Below are 22077 nucleotides of genomic sequence, written 5' to 3' on the forward strand. Positions count from 1 at the left end.
GCACAGTTGTTTCCGGTGCCCACCCAAGACCCCCCTGGTAATTTCAAACAGGTTCGATATTCTAAGCAATACACCGACTGAGACGTCTGTTAATAGTGCCTTGGTTATTGGAGATTCGATACTTAGGAACGCGAACATTGAGGCACCAGCCACCATAGTCGATTGTATACCGGGAGCCAGGTCTTCAGACATTAGATCAAAACTTAAAGTGCTGGCTAATGCTAAGCGTAAGTTTTCTAAAATTGTAATTCACGCCGGCACGAATGACACCAGAATCCGCCAGTCGGAGATCACCAAAGATAATTAAAGAGATATGTGAAATTGCTAAAACAATGGTAGATTATTGTCTCTTCACGACTGGATGTCAAAACGGTGCCCTCAGCATAACGTAGGGTTTATAGACAATTGGAAGCATTTTCGGGGGAGACCTGACCTGCTAAAGAGAGATGGCCTCCATCCGTCTCAGGAAGGAAGGGCGATTCTCTCTATGAATCTGACCAATAGTCTTACTTCTAATACAGTCTGACTATCCAGGGTACAGGTCAGGAAACAGACGGATCGGCTTAACCGTCCGTCTGTTAGCTGCCGTGATATGTCAAGATCACTTATATCCCAGCACTTCGAGTCAATCTTACCAGAATATCAACACATTTCAACTGTATCTGTTCCCCGAACAAATAAATACAGAGCACCGCTTGCCACATCTGGTACAAATCTGATTAATATAAAATTAGAAAACAATACATTAACAGATGAACCTCGAATGTTAAAATTCGGCCTTCTTAACATTAGATCCAGGGGTGCAAACTCATCAGAGGTGAAAAAGGTGACAAGACACAAGCGCTCTTATATAAGCGGATACGCGGCTTGCACGCTCCTCTTAAACAGAAACAGGTATATAGCGCATATAGCACTGTTGTCAACGGCTTAAAATAACTTAACTTAAAACTGCGGTGCGTGAACAAATGTTAAGCTTTATGACCACGCGCACAGCAACGTGACATGGGCGCGTAACCTCAAATGAGAAAATACTACGAGTTAAGTATGTGCACTCACTCTGCAGACTGCTTAAACTTCGGCAGCAAATGAGGTGGCTATAAATTGTAAAACCTAACCCGCCACACTGGCTAGTAATTTGACATCGTTACCACAATAGCTGGACATGATTTTCATAATTTAATTTACTGCTACCATGTTGCAGACCCCCCTCACCCCTCATTTTCAAAAACTCATCGGATCTAGACGAATCACAAGAATGACCTATTTTGTATCAAAAAATGGCGAATTTCGCCGAAAGGTGACAAGTTTGCACCCCTGAGATCGCTTACCAATAAAGAACCTATTGTCAATGAATTACTTACAGACCAAAACTGAGATGCACTCTGTTAAACAGAAACCTGGCTTAAAGCAGACGACTACATTAGTTTAAACGAATCCACCCCACAAGACTATTATTATAAACACGAACCTCGATTAAAGGGGAGAGGGGGTGGTGTAGCTACAATATACAACAAAATTTTTAAAGTAAACCAAAAATCTGAACTAAAATTTAAATCATTTGAACTAATGTTGTTAAATATGGAAATAACTGATCGTAACCACAAACAGCTCTCTTTTGCCTTAGCTACAATCTATAGACCTCCGGGCCACCATGCAGATTTCCTTAAAGAAATAGCAGATTTCCTGTCTGAGCTTGTAGTCACTGTAGATAAAGCTCTTATCGTTGGTGATTTTAATATTCATGTGGATAACCCAAAAGATGCACTAGGACGTGCGTTTATGGATGTTCTAAATTCTCTCAATATTAGTCAAAACGTGACAGGGCCAACGCATACTCGTAAGCACACATTAGACTTAATTCTGTCACTCGGGCTCAATATTAATGACATCAAAATATCACCTCAGAGTGATGCAGTTTCTGACCATTACCTTGTGTCATACACTGTACTTCTAGATAGGATCACTCAATCCACAACATGCAACAGATTAGCCAGAACAATAATTTCCACCACTAAAGATAGCTTTATTAGCACTCTTCCAGACCTGTCCCAAATTAAACATGTAGCAGATAACTGTGACGATCTAGATATTGTAATAGAAAACCTAAACAATGTCTGTTCTAACACATTGGATGCCGTTGCTCCCATTCGAAAAAAGAGAATCAAAGAAAAACCGCCAGCTCCATGGTATGATCATCACACCGCAGCACTCAAAAAGGCAACTAGGAAAATGGAAAGAAATTATAGAAGCACAAAGTTAGAGGTATGGCGTGCAGCATGTTAAACACTACAGACAGGCTATTAAAACCGCCAGATCTACCTATCTTAGCAAGCTTATAAATGAGAATCATAATAACCCTCGTTTCCTCTTTAGCACCGTTGCAAAACTGACTAGAAACAAAGAACAAACAGAAACCAATAGTAAACTCCAACACAATAGTAACGACTTCATGAACTTATTTTCTAACAAAATTACGGCTATAAGGGAAAACATCGTAGCTACACAGGCAGCCACCACTCTACCCGTTAGTTCACTTGACACTAGACTACCATACGAACATCTTGATTCATTTAAACCTACTACAATAGAAGAGCTCTCTAAACTAGTAACGTCATCCAAATCATCGTCCTGTATATTAGACCCCGTTCCCACAAAACTACTTAAAGAGGTATTCCCTGTAGTGTCAACCCCGGTTCTAAATATCTTTAACTCATCGCTAGAAATAGGATACGTTCCAACAGCTTTCAAACTAGCAGTTATTAAACCGCTGATTAAAAAACCACAGCTTGATCAGGGAGAGCTTAATAACTTTAGACCAATCTCCCTTTTCTTTCGAAAATATTAGAAAAGGTAGTGGCAAGCCAGTAACGCACATTCTTGACAAATAATAGTACATATGAAAAGTTCCAATCAGGATTCAGGCCCCACCATAGCACAGAGACAGCGTTGCTTAGAGTTACAAATGACCTCCTATTAACATCCGATCGTGGTGAAATCTCAATTCTTATATTATTAGACCTTAGTGCAGCCTTTGAAACAATAGATCATGCAATCTTACTCAATAGACTAGAAAACTATGTTGGTATCAGTGGTCAGGCGCTAGCCTGGTTTAGGTCGTATCTAACCAATCGCTATCACTTTGTTTATGTAAACGAGGAAGAGTCATATCACTCCCTGGTTAAATACGGTGTACCGCAGGGATCGGTTTTAGGTCCTATGCTGTTCTCGTTATACATGTTACCTCTAGGAGACATTATCAGGAAACATAACATAAGTTTTCACTGCTATGCGGATGATACCCAGCTTTACATCTCCTCACATCCCAGCGAAACACACACGTTTTCTAAGCTAACAGACTGCCTTAGCGATGTTAGTGACTGGATGGCACATAACGTTCTTAAGCTGAACTCCAATAAGACAGAGATACTTATTATTGAACCGAATCACTACAAACATAATATGTCAGATTACAAGTTGCACATAGATGGCTGCACTGTGGTGCCATCTTCCACGGTTAGGAACTTAGGTGTGATGTTCGACAGCAACTTATCCTTCGATAGTCATATCGCCAACGTCTGCCGCACAGCATTCTTCCATCTTAGAAATATCTCGAAAATACGCCATATACTGTCTACATCTGACGCAGAGAAGCTTATCCATGCTTTTATGACCTCTAGAATAGACTATTGTAACTCGCTACTCGGGGGATGCCATGCAAATCAAGTAAACAAGCTTCAGCTAGTTCAAAACGCTTCCGCAAGGGTACTTACTCGATCTAAAAAGTACGACCACATAAGCCCAATTCTGGCATCTTTACACTGGCTACCAGTTAAATGTCGCATACAATTTAAAATATCACTAATCACCTACAAAGCTTTAAATGGCCTAGCACCCTCATATCTTAGAGAATTACTATCAGAATACAATCCATCACGCACACTACGGTCGCAAAATTCTGGTCTCTTGATTATCCCTGGACTATCAAAAGTGTCTAAAAGTGGGTGGTCATTTTCCTACTTAGCCCCTAAGCTCTGGAATGATTTACCAACCGATGTCCGAGAATCAGACACAGTCGATAATTTTAAATCTAGACTTAAAACTTTTCTCTTCGACAAAGCATTTGCATAATTTGTCTAGTAAAAGTACTCGAAATAGTTATTTGTACGGAACAAAGCACTCGCGGTCATAACACAGACCAACCAAATAAATAAATAAAAACCTTATCTTAACCTATAGTCGGATTGCGATTTTGGAACTTTCGTGTTCTTGTGAATAGTATGCCATACAAACCCGTTTGCCACTGAACCTGCATTAACGACGACAGTGGGGCCTCCAGCCTTAGTCAAACGGGTTGGCACGTATAGTTGGGTTGTGATTTTGGCGCTTTCTTTGTATTGCGAATAGTATGCCATACAGACCCGTTTGCCACTGAACCTGCATTAACGACGACAGTGGGGCTTCCGGCCTTAGTCAAACGGGTTGGCACGTATGGTCGGGTTGCGATTTTGGCGCTTTCATGTGTCTTGTGAATAGTATGCCATACAGACCCGTTTGCCACTGAACCTGCATTAACGACGACAGTGGGGCCTCCAGCCTTAGTCAAATGGGTTGACACGTATGGTCAGGTTGCGATGTTGGCGTTTTCTCGTGATCTTGTAAATAGTATGCAATATAGACCCGTTTGCCACTAAACCTGCATTAACGACGACAGTGGGGTTACAGGCCTTAGTCAAACGGGTCGACAGGTTTCTTTTTCTCTTAAAAATCGGAAGGTGACCCTTAGTTACCATATATACCGTCGCAGTGGGCCCCCAATCTGTGGATAATATAATTATGCCGCAATAGTTAGTCTGTCTGAAACTAAGCTGATTAAACCACATCACTGTGTGACACTTGCATTACATGTGAACGGCCCCTACGCTAATATGATTTTGTTTTTCTTTCCCTGTCTCGTCCTCGACCCTGAGGACAATGGGACAAACAGACCCAGTTCCGGTAGATGTGAAAGTCGGCACACCTCTGATCTACTGGTCGTCCCTCAATGTGATGCCCAGCTGATGCCTGACCAACGATCGCCGGCAGAACCCGCTTAATCTCCGCTTAATCTCCTTATCCGTTTATATGTGTGTATATACATTTATATCTCCCAAGGGTTTTTCCCTCCTAGGACTTTTTATTTTTTATTTCCTCGGCTAAACAACCCAGGGTTTTTGTTTTTTTTCTCCTAGGGTTTTTTTTAACCCGGGGAGGTAGCCTGCTTGGGCTTAACTTAGCTTCTTCTCCTAGACGTTACATTAGTAATACGCTCGCTCATAATGTCGAGGCATAGCCGCAGTAAATTTGACTGCTTATGCTATTGTGTATTATGTTGTGCTATCTGTCGTTTTTCTGTGCTTTTACTGCTTCTATTAATGTAAAGCTGCTTTGAAACAATTGAGTATTGTGAAAAGCGCTACATAAATAAAATTGAATTGAATTGAATTGAACACAATCCACCGTGTCATTCGCTGTTGCCAACTAAAACTCTATAGGTCAAAAAAGAAGCCATATCTAAACATGATCCAGATGAACAGGTGTTTTCCCTGGGCAAGAGTCATTTAAAATGGACTGTGGCAAAGTGAAAAACTGTTCTGTGGTCCAAAGAATCAAAATTTGAAGTTCTTTTTGGAAAACTGGGATGCCATTTCATCCGGACTAAAGAGGACAAGGACATCCCAAGTTGTTATTAGCGCTCAGTTCAGAAGCCTGCATCTCTGATGGTTTGGGGTTGCATGAGTGCATGTGGCATGGGCAGCTTACACATCTGGAAAGGCACCATCAATGCCGAAAGGTTTATCCAAGTTCTAGACACATTTGATTCCATTCAGACGTCGTCTCTTTCAGGGAAGACCTTGCATTTTCCAACATGACAATGCCAGACCACATACTGCATCAATTACAAAGTCAAGACTGCGTAGAAGAAGGATCTGAGTACTGAAATGGCCAGCCTGCAGTCCAGATCTTTCACCCATAGAAAACATTTGGTGCATGATAAAGAGGAAGATGCGACAAAGAAGACCTAAGACAGTTGAGCAACTAGAAGCCTGTATTAGACAAGAATAGTACAACATTCCTATTCCTAAACATTGGTCCTCTTCCAGCTGTTCTTTATATGTACATTTAACTTTTCTGGCCTCTTATTGCTACCTGTCCCAACTTTTTTTGGAATGTGTAGCTCTCATGAAATCCAAAATGAGCCAATATTTGGCATGACATTTCAAAATGTATCACTTTCAACATTTGATTTGTTATCTATATTCTATTGTGAATAAAATATAAGTTTATGAGATTTGTAAATTATTCCATTCCTTTTTTACTCACAATTTCTACAGTGTCCCAACTTTTTCTGTTTTGGGGTTGTACATATCGAGTACTGATTGTGTAGCTTGTTTAGTGTGTTGTGATTCGATAGCAGCTGTAAGCTTAGCTGGCGACGAACATATTCCTGTGGGTGGAGTTTAGTCAACAAACTGTTCTAGTGATGTCATTAATGCAGGAAGTAGAGGCCTGTAGTCCAAACCAGCCATTCGCTGTAGGCTTTGAAACTTTCAGCTTTATCATTTTACAGGTATTATTTATGCTATTATAGCAACATTACACACTAACTAGGGTTTAAAAGTGGGATCAGAAAGAATGTGACCTTTAAATATAATATTTTTGGTCTAAAAGCTAGACTTAGTTTCTTAGGTCATTTTGCTCATTAAGAAAGGGCATCTTGATTTAAGAATTTTTAGATATTTGTACTGAAAACAAGACAAAAATACTAGGTAAGAAAGTCTATTTTTGCAGTGTACCGAAAGGAAGTGGCCTGGGCTTGGTTGCAATGGAACTGTGGCGTGGTTAGTGTGAACGTGAAAGTACCTTTGGATTCGGGTGCGGACTCGTCCAGGAAGCAAAATAACCTCCGCACGTTTTGGCCAATGACGTTGATCATTCGTTTTCACAACGCACAATAATTAAGAGAACTAAATATCGCATTTCAAAACACATATGTGCAGCTGTCACTCTCTCTGCTGTGCATGACAACACCAACATAATAAAAACAAAAAATATGCTGAGTCATGTTGTGTTTTACATCCTCTTTTACGTGCACAGTTGGTGATGACGTGAGATAAAGCAAGTGACCAACACTGCGGGAACATTCGCACTCAGGCTAGGACCACAGCAAACAAGCCCAGTGTGAAAACACTCCGAGACCATTTCAGATTGGTCCATTATGAGGTTTCATTTTTGTTAGGGTGCTATTCATTTACTTGGTTTTGAGATGGGACAGTACTGAGTATGTTGTGTACCTCTTCCTTGATGTGGATGTCTCCGTAGCACAGGTGTTGCAAGTATGCCGCTGCATTGGCCTGCACAGATGGGAACTGATGCTGTAGCATGCGAATAACCTCTGGCAACTCTGGGTCACGCCACGCAAACTCTCTACAAAAAACATATACATCATCTTATGGAAACATTCATCTGAACTCAGCTTATTGTGTTTTATTGTACCTATAAAAAATGGATCTCTTCTTCAGCATCTTTAGAGAAATTTTAACGCTTAACAATAACTATAACATTAACTATAACATTAGTTATATTAGCGTCCACAATAACTTTATGTTAATTAATTCACGCAAATCACTTACCTTTAATGGCATTAGCTAATATTGCATATTTCCTGCAATAAAAACTTTTCCAATTGTTTACATGCCATTAAATATGCTGTTCATCTTGCATTTACAGTGGCGTTAACCAGCAAATCTCCTCAACGTGCAGTGTTTCCCGTTACTCTAAACAACCAGGGTTCTTCAACTACTCTTCTTCAAGGACCAGATTTTAAAATTGTAAATATGAGGCGGGCCAAACTTTTACCCCTATTTTTACATTTTTTTTTTTTACTTTTACATATATACGTACACGCACGCAATGCAAAACTTGAGGTGGAAAGAGTAATAAAATATTGTACTCAAGTAAAAGTAAAGTTACTTTAATAATATTTTACTTAAGTAAAAGTAATGTTACTGGTCTAAAAATCTACTCAAGTAAAAGTAAAAAGTAAGTCATTTTAACTTTACTCAGAGTAAAAGTTACTTTTTTACAGCGGGTAGAGGTGGGGGATTCTATTTAAAAAATAAGGGAATATAAATCTCAAACTAGTTATTTTTTATTGTAGGAATATCTTTACAATTAAGGTCCAATAACAAAAAGTTAATCAAATAAAAAGATTGTTTAAACTAAGAAACATTTACGGAATTGTTTAATAATTTTTACAGGTAAGTTATGCACTTTTGAAGCAAAAATAATATGAGGTCAGCAGCTAGTAAATACAATCAGTAAGGTTGTAATTGATGTATTGTAACATACATTATTTTATTATACTATAGTTTAAATGAGCATATAATGAGATGAGTGCCATGTCTGTATACATTTATCCTTTACACGTTTATTGTCTTCTAGCTTCCCTGACCTGGGTACCTGATGTCTAAGATCTTTATTCTTTCACACTCTCTCTCTCTCTCAGTGGAAAGTTGCTCTTAAATATGGCCAGGGGTTTCTTTCATAAGTTGAATTGAGGGTCTGCATTAGCGTCCGCCTGTCTCGTCCGTCTCCATGGTTCTTTTTGCACGTTCCCCCGCCCATCAATCAATCATCCGTGGCACGTCTTTATCACCTTGCATTTTTTTTCAAATATTTTTTTACTCAGTAACGGATATGATTTAAAATGTAGCGAGGTACAATACTTTGAACAAAACATACTTAAGGAAAAGTAAAAGTACAGATTTCAAAAACTACTCAAAAAAGTAAAAGTACACAAAAAAAAACTACTCAATTACAGTAACGTGAGTAAATGTAATTCGTTACTTTCCACCTCTGTGCAAAACATGCATTTTCAAGAAAGATACACACTTCTTGTATCCAGTATTTTGCCTTTTAATTAATTAAAACTTATATTTCTTTTTTAATATTTAAAAACAATTTGCAGTTTAACATTGCAAGAAACTAATTTTAATAGTTTAACTATAAACATTGCACAAAACAAGTGTTAATAATCAGCACATGCAGAGCTCTTAAACTTCTGTTTAACTTTCATATATTGTTACATTTCAAGTACTCACAACATATAGTCAGTCTTCTCCTAATGACTCTAATTGCACTTAATATTTTCTTTTTTAATATTTCAATGATATATAGGCTAAACCGCCTTTCAATTGTACACTACATCCAGACACAACGATCAGAGTTCGCCCCCTAGTGGCAATCGTAATGAAATTTCAGTTTAATTGTAAATTTGTGTCAAGGTTAGAGCCTTTAATGTATTATACTTAATAACTTACTTATCAGTAATTAATCTTTTAAAGGATTCAAGTGTTACTGATAAAGTTAAACAAAAAAGGATTTTTTTATAATTAAGTGTTTTGATTGGAACACACTGAAATACATCACTTCCGGTTAGCATGTCACCCTTTTTTATGCATCCAAAGCATAAATTGGATCCGATAATTACGCACCCGCAGATGGTTGACATCCCACGCAGCCCAATTCTGATTCACTTTCCAGTTTTTAGGCCATCATTTGTCATGTACAGTGGAAAGGTAAAAGATAACCACGCTGATTTTAAATCGGACAAAGATGACAGGGTGGGATAATGATGATTGGAGTGCTGCATTCGGCCCGCGGGCCGCCAGTTGCCTAGCCCTGCTCTAAACAGTGAATCTAATCTCTTACCTTTGTGCGTAGTAGAATAAAAAGCATTATGTAGTAGCCAATTTTACTGCAACAGCACTGGATATCTGAGGTAATTTCAAATACACTTGCACTTGAAGTTCAAATAGATTTGATTAGCTGTCATTGGTTTATGGGTCATAAGTTGGGGGGAAAATGCTCAGAAAGTAATCCCAATGATATTGTTTCTTGTATCTTTATTGCAATGTTAAGATGTGGTGTGAACTCCGCTCTTTTCTTTAATATAAAACAATTTTTAAAACTATATTTTTATAGTTATCGTTATTATGTGAACAGCCCTTAACCATGCACCATAACAGCATGTTGCCCAGTGTGGGTTAAGCCTGATTTTACTTCTGTGTCGGAGCAATGCCACCGGCTATGAGTAGCATACGTAGCTACAGCGTGCACCCTTCCGAAGTGCAATAACGTGTCAATTCTATGCAAACTGCAAGTGCAACGTTGGTCTGACACAGAAGTATAAATCAGGCTTTAGTGGTAATGCACTTAACTCTAACAAATTAACACTAGCTGCAAACTCTCTTGGGTCCTTTTGTATGCTGTCTATTGAGGGTGAGTGTGCGGTATCATCATCCATGACGATAGGCTTCCGTGTATAGCTGGAGTCAGAGGGCCGGTTTGGGGCCAGTCGATATGGTTCTGTGTAGATGGTGTCCAGAGCATAGTTACTTCTTTGGTATGTCATGTTGCTGCGTTGACTGGAGCTTCGCTGCAGGTTACCCACACCTAAACCCAACAACCAAAGACCAGATATTATGGCAGGCTATAACTTTTGCTAATTTACCCTGCTTAAAAAGGCTAAAGCTAGCATATGTCTCCCAGCTTGGTATTAGCTGGTTTATTGGTGTAGCAGGCTTGTTTAGAGAGGTTTCAACCACTTTTAGCTGTTTATTAAGTTGTTACAGTAAATTTTGCACCTGCAATATTGCTTTTGCCGTGATTTTGTTTAGTTTTAAAAAAGAGAGTGACACACGTGATAATAACAGCTTACACATTACAACAAATAGTATAGGTTTTTTACTTACAGGGGAGAAAAATTTCCAAGAACACCTCTATAATGAAAACAATTATTAAGCATAAGCTTTCCATAATTCATTGAACTATTTTACCCTCACTAAATGCTAAAATGCTAACACTTCCACAATGCATTGTGCAAAGATGAAGTGCACGCATTAAAAAAAGTCTAGTTAAGAAGGTGACACGACTAATCTGTTCTACCACCTCAAAACGAAACATGTTGTTGAATACCAGCATTGCCAGGCAATGCAGCCAACTGCTAGCCTCACGTTGTCATACTCAATTCTAGTCAGAATTTGAGCCTGATACCGCTCCATTGAGCTATAATTATGAGGCGTGTCTCAACCGAAAAATGCCTCTGCACTCAATTGGATAGACCTACGACCCATCAGAGCAATGGAGTGTGTGACGTATGTTGAAATTACGTCTTTTGCAGCCTGCCCGAACTGCTAGTTATTTCGCTACAATGACACTAACATTGTGATTATACTAAGTGTGAGTTAGCGAACGTACATCAACACCTACTATGTTTGCAACATTTCATTTATATCACAACATTAAGTATTTAATAAGTCATACAGTAAGACTATCTCTTACCATTTGTACGTTAGGTGAACTTCATCCACGACGATACCCATTACGTTGGCTTAAAAAATATTGGAGCCTAGCATGTCCCTCGACTTATTCAGCAGCCACGATTCCGGGATTCCGAAAAGAAGCTGGCAACGACCGCTAATTATATCCATCTCGTCATGCACGCCTAGTTGCATCGCCGTGATACCAATTTCAGTTGAGACCAACTTTTGCAGAATCCCGTAGGAAGGACGGCAAAAACATCAACAAATGCCTTGCTCGCCTTTATCTGTTCCTCTTTTTAAATCAATGCTCTGTCAATATCTTTTAGAACAGACTCAATGTCAGAATCCCAATTCTACAGCGGCAGCCATTTCTTGTAAACAGATTCAACACACGTGCTCTTTGGTGACGTGGTTCATTACGTTACTGTTGAGCATCTGTCCATCATCGTATAAAGCCCGCCCTGACAATTTGATTGGTTCAACCAGCAAAATGCAATTCGCACAAAAAAACAAAGATTACCCCATGGCAGTACACTATGCATCTACACATGACTCTAATCCTTCTACCTTAAGAATTATTGGTTTGGAAATTGTGACTGGATCTATCAGAAAGGGAGATCGATTACAAAGACTTCTACAAAGGGAAGCCTTCATTGGATCTAACTTCATATTTGTAAAATGTATATAATTATGATGTGTGATTATTGACTATACTTTGTAATGGTCTGTGATATTATTACCCCCACTGTAATGGTCTTTTTGGCATCTCCCATCTCTACTGAACAATTGATTACATGTACACCTGTGACTAATGTTATACCTGACACACTCTGAAGATGGCTGGATGGCCGAGATGCATCAGTGTGCAGTGTTTGAGTCATTATTTTATTGTTTTCTAAATAAGCCATGTTTTGAATAAAGGCTTTTTATATTTTTAAACTGGAAGTAGTGCCTCGGATTCTGATTTAGTAGATATTAGTTCTAACCCAACCAAGAGCACCTTCTGGGACACACAAAGTGGTCCTTTCAGCAAGAAGCGCTCCTAGATTCTCTCTCCTGGATTAATTTAAACGATTATCGAATATGGGAAATTGCATAAATTTACATCCCTAATGAAAAATAATGCACAACACATAAAACAATTATATATGCATATAATGTATACAGCACACCTAATTGGAAACACTTAAAATTTTCATGTGACAGAATTAAAAAAAACTGTGACAAATTGCTTTACATGAATACACATGTATTCTGTCTCTTGACATCTATCTTTTATCACATGGTCAAATGGAGTATAATTAGGAATACTGCATAAAACTAAAAAATATTTTAGACTTGCATTTCTGTGGGTGCTTACCAAACGATGACCTGTAGACAGCAATGTGTGGGTTGTGATCTCCAGCTCCATGGCTGGAGCTCCGATAGAGGGGCCCACGAAAGATACGGTCCTCATAGATGGGTCCTATATGACGGTCAGGGGAAATGGTGGACCTGATTTCAGCATCTATCTGACTGCGCTGACTAGCGTAAGATGATCGCACACCTGATGAACATGAAATGAAATTTAAACATGAAATACAGCTACAGAGAAAACATCGTCCTACACCCAGCCAACAATACAATCACCACATGGGCCACAGTTAGTTACCAAACCATTTTAGACTTAAATATAATTACTGGTGATAAAATCCAAAACAGGCATGCTGAGGACCAATATATATTATGATTTAACCCTCTGGGGTCCGACCATTTTAGGAAACTGACCGAGGTTTTGACATGCTCTTACATTTATTCTTTTTTTAGTTGCTTTAAACATATTAAGGGCTAATATCATACAAACTGTGCTGAGATAACATGTGAGTAACATGTGTGTATATGTTTGTATTTTTAAGTAAATGATGCTTAATGCGTGGTTAGTAAAAAAAAAAGTTGCTGAAATAAGGCCAAGGAACACATACCGTATTTTACATAGTTTGGCTGGTCCTGCGACTTATAGTCAGGTGCGACTTTTAAGTCAGTATGAATTCATTTTTACATATATGAACCAAGAGACAACATTACCGTCTACAGCCGTAAGAGTCCATTATATGCTGCTCCTGTATTTATGTAATTCATTGAATTTAGTGATGTGGAATGACAATCCTGCAAACTTGATTCGTGTTGACTTGTTCTGTTCATTTAGCCTATTTAGCCTTCCAGGTATGTATGTTATTGTGTATCGTGTAAATAACTCTTTGTATTATGTTAACCTATGGACACCTATTCAGCCTGCTGTTCTGTGTGCTATTGTTTAGTCGAAAAACTGTCCTTCCAGATTTAATGTTTGTTCTTCGGCTTGGATTTTGTGAAATAATTTTCTATATAATGCACTAGAAGAGGGTTCAGCTATGCTATCGAAAGTAACAAAGGGGACTATTTTCAGGCAGCACGTAATATCACTAACATCTGCTGCTGCCATGCAAAATCACTGATTATTACTCCAGTTTGAGAGTATAGTTCCTAGCCATATCTGCCTAGAAAATTGTAACTACAGAAGAGTCAAGTTTTAAATAGGAAAAATATCGAAACTCTTTGGTTATTTTTAGCACAATGCTAATGGTCTAATCAGATTCAATGGATTGTGATAAGCTATGCTAAAAGTGCTAGCGCCATACCTGGAGATCGGCTAAATGGATTCCAAAAGGGTAAGAATCAAATGTTTAACTCTAGGGGAGCTGGAAAATGTCCCTTTAATAGGGGTTGCTTGGCCCACCTCAATGTCATGAGAACAGGGACAAATGTTGTTGAACTAACTGAATAATATCAAATCGCTCAGGGGAACTACGATAGGACAAATAATAGTCCACATCAGCCAGAATGTTTGAATTTGGCAACCTACTTTGAACGGTCTCAGAAACAGCAACAACTTCTGACTCTGCAGATGGAACATTTAACATTGCCAGAGTCTTGACATTTGTAAACCCTGTTTGACTACGATCAACATAAGGCTTCACACTGCAAAAAATGACTTTCCCACCCAGCACCTTGTCCCGTTTTCAGTAGAAACATCTAAAAATTCTCAAATCAAGATGCACCCTCCCGACGAGCAAAATGACCCAAGAAAATAATACTAGTTTTAAGACAAAAATGGGGTGAGAAAATTATACTTGAATTAAGTGGCAGATAATTTTTGCTTGTTTTAAGCACAAATTCACTTAAATTGTATATTTTTGTCTTAAAACTAGACTTATTTACTTAGGTAATTTTGCTCATCAAGAAAAAGCATCTTAATTTAAGAATTTTTAGATATTTGTACTGAAAACAAGGCAAAAATACTAAGTGAGAAAGTCATTTTTTGCAGTGCAATAGATTCACATGGCACAATCGGGTTTTTCACATCAATCAATGACATATGGTCCACTACATTTGGCCTCCAACTATGGTGAAAGTACAAGGACTTGGTCTCCTGAGCTAAACACATGCTCTTTAGCCTTTCAATCATACCACGACTTCATCTTCTCTTGAGCTGTCTTCAAGTTTTCCTTTGTCCGTTCAAATGCTCTACTAAGTCTAGAATTAAAATTAGACACATAATTCAAGAGGTTAATTGGAGCAGAATGCTCAAAAGCTAACCATCTCTCCTTTAACAGCTTCAAGGGCCCTCTCACTGTATGGCCAAACACAAGTTCAGCTGGGCAGAAACCAAGGGACTCTTGGACCACTTCTCTAATGGCAAAGAGGAGTAATGGAATACCCTTATCCCAGTCTCTCTCAAATTCCTTGCAATAAGTCTTCAGCATTGTCTTTAAAGTTTAATGGAACCTCTCAAGTGCTCCTTGAGACTCTGGATGGTATGCAGAAGAGATGTTATGCTGAATTGACAATTGCTTTTACACCTGAGGAAAGAGGTGGGACACAAAATTAGACCCCTGATCAGATTGGACTACTTTGGGAAGTCCAAACAGTGTAAAAACGTAATAAGGGCTTTGGAAATTTTTGGCAGGTGCTGTAATCCTACGCAAAGGTACAGCTTCAGGTAATCGAGTTGCTGCACACACAGTTGTAACCAGGAATTGATTACCCATCTTAGTATGTGGAAGAGGTCCAACACAGTCAATTAAAATGGTTCTCTGATGGCAGGAATTGGATAGAATGGAGCAGTAGGTATCAACTCATTAGGTTTACCTATAACCTGACAGACATGACATGAGCTGCTTTAATATAGCTGCTTTAACCTCATCATAATCAGCACTTTTTTTCAAGGCTTAAGGCAGGGCAAGCTTCCTGAGCCCTACCAACCAAAACACTTTGTAGAAGTAAGGTTCACACTGCTTTTGGTCACTTTGAAGTGACTGCCACACATTAAAAATGAGAAAAGTATCTCTCAGCACTCTTCTCAGAAAAAGGAGGCACTCACCTAATATGACATCCTACATCAAATGAAGAAACATCAGATCTAAGAGTTGATATTCCTAAAGCCATCCAATCTCCCTAAGAAACCCCTCTGCTTCTCTCTGATTTGTCTCTCTCTCTCCCTATCCTTTAGCTGTCTCTCCTGTAAGGCTATCTCTCTTAGCCGTAGTTCAAATGCAGCCTCAGACAAAGGAGGAATCATAGGTTTTGGGAAAACCTTCTGAACCTTTAAAACTCCCTTATCACTAAGGACATTCCTAATGATTTCCTTCATTTTAATGACTATCCTTCATTCGATTCTCACAACTACTGATTGTAATATCATAATGAGAGGCTAACTGCAAAAGCTGATCCTTTGTAAAAAGCTCAAGTAACTCCTCTGAAGGCTCTTCTAGAAAATCTTCTAAAGCAGCAATTTGAACCTATTAGAGCCATCTCACTGACAAAATACAGGACACACAGAAATTGAATAGTTTTCATTATTTCTTATACTAGGGTGCATCATTTTATACAACCACAAACTAGCATTACAACAAAATGCAGCAAAAATGCTCTCATACAAAACTCTATACCCAAATGTAGAACAAAACCCAGAATACTGTACCAATACAAAAGATTACTATACAAATGCAAGCACTATAGTTTTTAAAGTACTTGTCAGTAATAAAAAAGTTCCAATAAAGGAACACAACACAATAGGCTTGTCACGATAGTCAATATAACCAGTGATAACGGGGGCTCAGCATCTTACCGGTTATATCACTTGCCCACCGCAACACCGTCTTTCACCGTTGTTTTGATATTTTCTTGTAATTAAATCATTTCGTTTTGTTAAAGAGAGCAAACACTAACAACTGAATGTGTCTGCTGACTGAATTCAGCGAACCTGAACACCCATCACATCACAGAGCAGCCGGTGTCAAATTTCATCTATTACTTTCAGAGTGTGCGAGGCGAGCTGACTGAGCAGACGATGGCAGAAGACAGATGCTTACTAGTTTTTGTTATAATATACATATATAATGTTTAATATAAGCGAGATCGTTTTGTTGTTGTGTCTTTCATTAAGAGTAATAATAAACCAAACACTCAAGCAGCGCTTTATGGAAGAGTAGCCGGTTGCTCAGCTTGGGATTGGCCGATTTCGGTCAGAAGTACCAGCATTTAATTAAACCAGCTGTTGAACTCGCATTGCATGCGGATTCATAAGCGGTTTAGCACAGTAAGCAAGCGCTGCATTTAAACAGTTGCGTTTATTTCAAAAGTGAAAGTAAAGTGCGCACGTCTGCATAGGCATTTATAAGCAAAAACAAAATAGTAATTTTGATGCCAATAATAAACCTGTGATGGTTTTCTGTGGCGGGGAATAAACGCAAGCCATCAAAATCTAATAATTTACATGAGAGGCACTCGGGCGAAGAAAAATGACGACTGTTGCTTGTTCTGACACAACAGCATAAACCTTCTGTCATGCTAACACATTAACCCCAGGGGATCTTATGAAAAACTTTCCATTATTTTTACTCAAAGTCAACAAAAATCAAGCAAGACCAAAACATTTAAACTAACATAGATTCTGTAAGATGTGGTTTTGCGGAGTCATCATCAAAAACATAAATTAAAAGACACTTACAGTATGTGTGAATCACCAAAATGTCCTTGTTAAGTTGAAAATGATTCAATCCTTCAGATTGAGGCATTTTATGCAGATCTGGAACAGTTATCTCTTCATAATTGAGACCAAACTTTGTAACTCTGCAGATCTTATACAAACAGCTAAATAACTGACTTTATAAGGCAAAACATGAAATCGTATTATTTGACCCTTTTAAACATGTACTGAATGTGCTTGAGGGGGTCTGTGATGGGATGAAAGGTGTTGTGATCAGCACTGCCACTGTTGCTGCTTGTGAAACTGACAATGGATGACATCAAAGTACTGCAAGGGCATTTCGATAGTGGCTTCTGTATGATTTCTCAAATTCCTCTCGCGGGATTTTGATGTCTCTGTTCTGGCTCTGTTGTGGCGCCACATGAAGTCGAAGCCTGTTGTATCTGGTTAGATCAAGCATAGCACTCAAAAAAACAGGACGCAGGGCATCCCACACAGGGCAAATAAATTGGGCTCAAAATACAGGACTTTATGTGGTTCTGCAGAGACCGTCCGCGAGTCCAAACACACGTGTTTGTGGATCAGAGTATAAATCATGTAATGACCGGACAATGCTGTCTCATATCACTTTACAAAGAACTGGAAGGAGATTGGGAAAATTTAAGCGACAAGACAGTCACCTCATGTGACTTCCCTTAACAACACAAGCTCACGTTGTTTGCGTCATACATCACTACGCCAATTCTACATCATTGCACATACACTCCAGTCCAGTAGGTGGTGGAAATGCACCCTTAAGTGGGTTTGCCAACCTCCACTAAAAAGAAACGAAGAAGAAGATTGCACACGCGCAGAGCGTCCCAGTTTCTTCTATCAATCTGATGAAGTGTTTACATGTGCTTTTAACCCATTTGTGCCTGATGCTGCATGAAGAAACATTACATCTACCGCTGATTACTTTTATTTCATGTTTCTAAAGTGCTACAGAGGCTTAGATATTAAGTTTTTGTTAGATGTTGACAATTCTCAGTATTTTTTCTGAAAACCCTCAGAAGATAAGGGTATATATCCTCAAATAACATAGGTTTTCAGCATTTTACGAGTAAATGGGTTAAGCGGTTTACAAAAGGTATAAACCACCCCTCTCAAACCATTTAGATTTTTAATCCGTTCGGCCCTTTTTATTCCGATTGTGGTGTTTACATTTTATTCGTTTTGAACATTTAAACCCATTACAATTGTCCATGTAAACGCAGCTAGTGTAAACCAGAAGAAGGAAAGGTATGGAACATTCCTCACCATGGGGATTACATCCCAAAAAAAGAAAACCTTAAGTGGTCTTTGATTGTGGAGCTACATTTAAGGAAAAATCCCTTAATAAACAACTTCTGCCGGGCCCTAATCTTACAAATTTACTTCTAGGAGTGAGACAGAGGCCAGTTGCTTTGATGGCTGATGTAAAAACAATGTTTCATCAAGTAATATTTATAGAGGATGTGAATTTTCTGCTCTTTCTATGGTGGCCAGCTGGTGACATTAAGCAAGAGCCTGTGTCATTTTTTCACCTGGATTATTTGACCAATCAGAGCTGTACTGCTAAATAAGGTGGAAACAGTTCCAGTATATGAGTGATTTATTTTGGAAAATATGGATAAGTGATTTTTGCTAAAGGAGCGGCAAAAATAGAATATAAGGTAAAACGAAACTTTGTTCCTGGTGACATTGGCTGCGTCCGAAAACTCAAGGCAGTGACTTGTTGCCTCGCTGCCTCATGAGCCAATGACTTCGGAGGCATGAAGGCAGCTCAAAGAAAGGCTTTTTTTATTTTTTCGAACTCGACCAGGCTCGACCAATCACATTCCTATTGTACGCACACGCATAGGTATCTCAGGAGACAGGAAGTAAACCTAACATTGAATTCGGACATGCCTTGATGCCTTCCTGCCTTGGAAAGCTGCCTCAGAAGGCAGCAATTTATAGCTTTCAGATGCAGCCATTGTTGTTATTGTGGATTCTATTGAGAGTGAGGAGTCACGTGCCGATTTGAGTGGGGCCGGAGCCAGTCGGCCATGGCGGTAGGAGACCCTATCGGTTGCCAGGGGCAATCAGTTCCAGAGCTCTTTAATGTATTATTTTGACAGGACACAGACGGATCTACAAATACGATAGGGGTGACCTCGACTAAGGATTTACATATTTGAATCAGAATTGTCGAATCTTTCCATAGTCGACTGATAGTCGAATCATCTATGTGTGTGCATGGGTTGGGAGGGGGTCAGCCCAGGTACAAATTGGTAACATTTATTTTCTTTCACAAGCAGCACACAAAAACAACTTTCTGATAAAGTGACCAAAACTGTATTTCAAGTGATGAACGAAGACAAAACTGACGATGCATTTATATATTTTTAAGGTAAAATGTAAGGCAACATTTGTTTAAATATTCATAACATTTTAAAGCCACAATCTACAGAACATCACACAAAAAAACTTTTTGATAACTAAACCTAAAAATATACCGCAAAGGTGATCCTGCCTTGGAAACCCCAGCTACAGTTTTTATGTAATTTGGAGATTTAGCGCGTCAAAGCAGACATGACCCCAAAAACGACAAATGAGAAATGACAAATACTTTGTGATTGTTACTGCAAATGATAAAAACAAAGCTTTATATACAATTCATTAAATGTTAATTTATAACAAGAAAAACACTGAAATGAATGATTATAGACACTACGCGTATTATTTAACTGCTTGCTTGCTTTGACTTTGATCATCTCTGTATTCACTTTAGATACAAAAAAGACCTGGGGCCTCATTTATAAAACTTTGCGTAGGATTTGCGTCAGAAGTGGCGTACGGATGAAACATAGGACGGGCGTACGCACAGAAATATTCGGATTTATAAAACCGTGCGCACGCACATCCTACGCATTCTTTCCTTAATAAATCACAATCAATTCTAAATGTAGCTCAGCTTTTGCGGCTTCATGACACGCCCATAGTTGCCCATAAATAGTCCGTGAAACGCCCACAAGTTAATATGCATTGATTGCGAAATCATGGCAAACACATAGAGGAAATAAAAAAAAAAAAGTATATTCACTCAATGTGAAGTAGAAGTTATCGTTGGCGAGGGGGAAAAGAGGAGAAAAACGTTGTTTGGAGGGCACAGTGTGGGCATTACGCATTGTGATGGGGCATTTTATTTCCATTCATTTAATTGCATCTGACAAGCTACAGATGTCGGTAATAATCGACCTGGAAATGGGACATTGTTCAGCGCAAATTTAATTTCTTGTTGCTTCCTGAATGTTTGCGACATACGCCATACATTGTTTTATCAAAAATAAAACACACTGAAGGCATATGTATGAATACCATAATTCCGTACTAGATTATGAAGATATGGTTTACTATGAAAACAACTTTCCCCAGTGGACAATTAATACATCTATTTATCTATTTATCTATCTATCTATCTATCTATCTATCTATCTATCTATCTATCTATCTATCTATCTATCTAACTATATATCTCCTTAATTATCTATGTATCTGTCTATGTAATTGCATCTATAACTGCTCCGCCAGACGGACACATTGACGAGAATATCAGTTTTGTACATTATTTCTTCTGTTAACTATATTCTTTATGAGGATGAATTGCACAACATGCCAATATTATTGCAGAACACATATTTCACTTTTCTTTTAGCAAATATGTGTTCATTTGAATTTTTGTTGTAATTTCCGATTTATTTATTTATTTATTTTGTTTCACTGCTGATCGATCAAACGGGTGTTCGTGTAGGCTGTTAATTGTAAGACTTGCTTTGTGAAGTCTTCATGTTATTTATGAGAGGTAATGTTGTCATTTTTACTTTCACGTGTTTCTTCCATCTGCCGTCGGTGTCGCCATTTCTCATTTCACCCGTTTTTGTGCGTAAGCCTGAGTCAGAGCTTGCGTGACGGACAGCACATTTTCCCGTCAAGTTTGCTTTTTATAAATAACAACTATTGCGTAGAGAGTGGCGTACGCCTTCTTTTGTGCGTACGCAACGTTTATAAATGAGGCCCCTGATGATACTATTTATTCCAGGAATCTCTTTGCTATCATTTGAAAGTGAACACCGACCGTAATGTTGCAATATTAAATCACAAGAAAGACAGTCGTGTCAGGCATAAATATAGGTTCGGTGCAGATATTCCGTTTCATCACTGAAATTTAAACAAACGGCTTACCTGTTTTTGTAGTTTAACTTTTGGCAAGATAACCACTATGTTTTAAATACATTTTAAAAACGTATACCCGTTGAAAAACATCCAGTTTTTTAATGTTTAGTATGATGAACTCCTAAATATGAGACGCAGATCACCTAGCGCGTTCCGTTGAAAAACATCCAGTTTTTTAATGTTTAGTATGATGAACTCCTAAATATGAGACGCAGATCACCTAGCGCGTTCGGCTAAATTGCATGCGCAAGCATGGCCAGCACGCAATAGCAACATCGATACAACGAAAAGCAATCCAAAATGTACAGACTTAAATTAGATCAGAATTTACGTTTATAATAAATACATTTTTTTTAAATAAAATAAGGTCAGAAGTAACAAAGTGCAGAACAAATGTGCAAAATGCTTCAAATGCACGGAAACAAAACACAAGCCAAATAGATAAAACAGATAACCAAGAGTGATTTATAA

At 38.5% G+C, this 22077-nt stretch overlaps 1 protein-coding gene across 1 annotated transcript in view; it reads right to left on the minus strand.

The window, feature by feature from the left end:
- LOC129451970 (plakophilin-4) overlaps nt 1–22077 on the minus strand; it is a 224146-nt gene that overhangs the window by 106882 nt on the left and 95187 nt on the right. Inside the window, exons 9-11 of the mRNA XM_073854829.1 lie at nt 12724–12909; nt 10281–10494; nt 7332–7455 (exon numbers count right to left, since the gene is read on the minus strand). Coding sequence (XP_073710930.1) covers nt 7332–7455; nt 10281–10494; nt 12724–12909 — 524 coding nt within the window. The remainder of the gene's footprint in view (nt 1–7331; nt 7456–10280; nt 10495–12723; nt 12910–22077) is intronic.

This window comes from Misgurnus anguillicaudatus, chromosome 17 (genome assembly GCF_027580225.2).
Source record: "Misgurnus anguillicaudatus chromosome 17, ASM2758022v2, whole genome shotgun sequence".
Classification (NCBI taxonomy): Eukaryota; Metazoa; Chordata; class Actinopteri; order Cypriniformes; family Cobitidae; genus Misgurnus; species Misgurnus anguillicaudatus.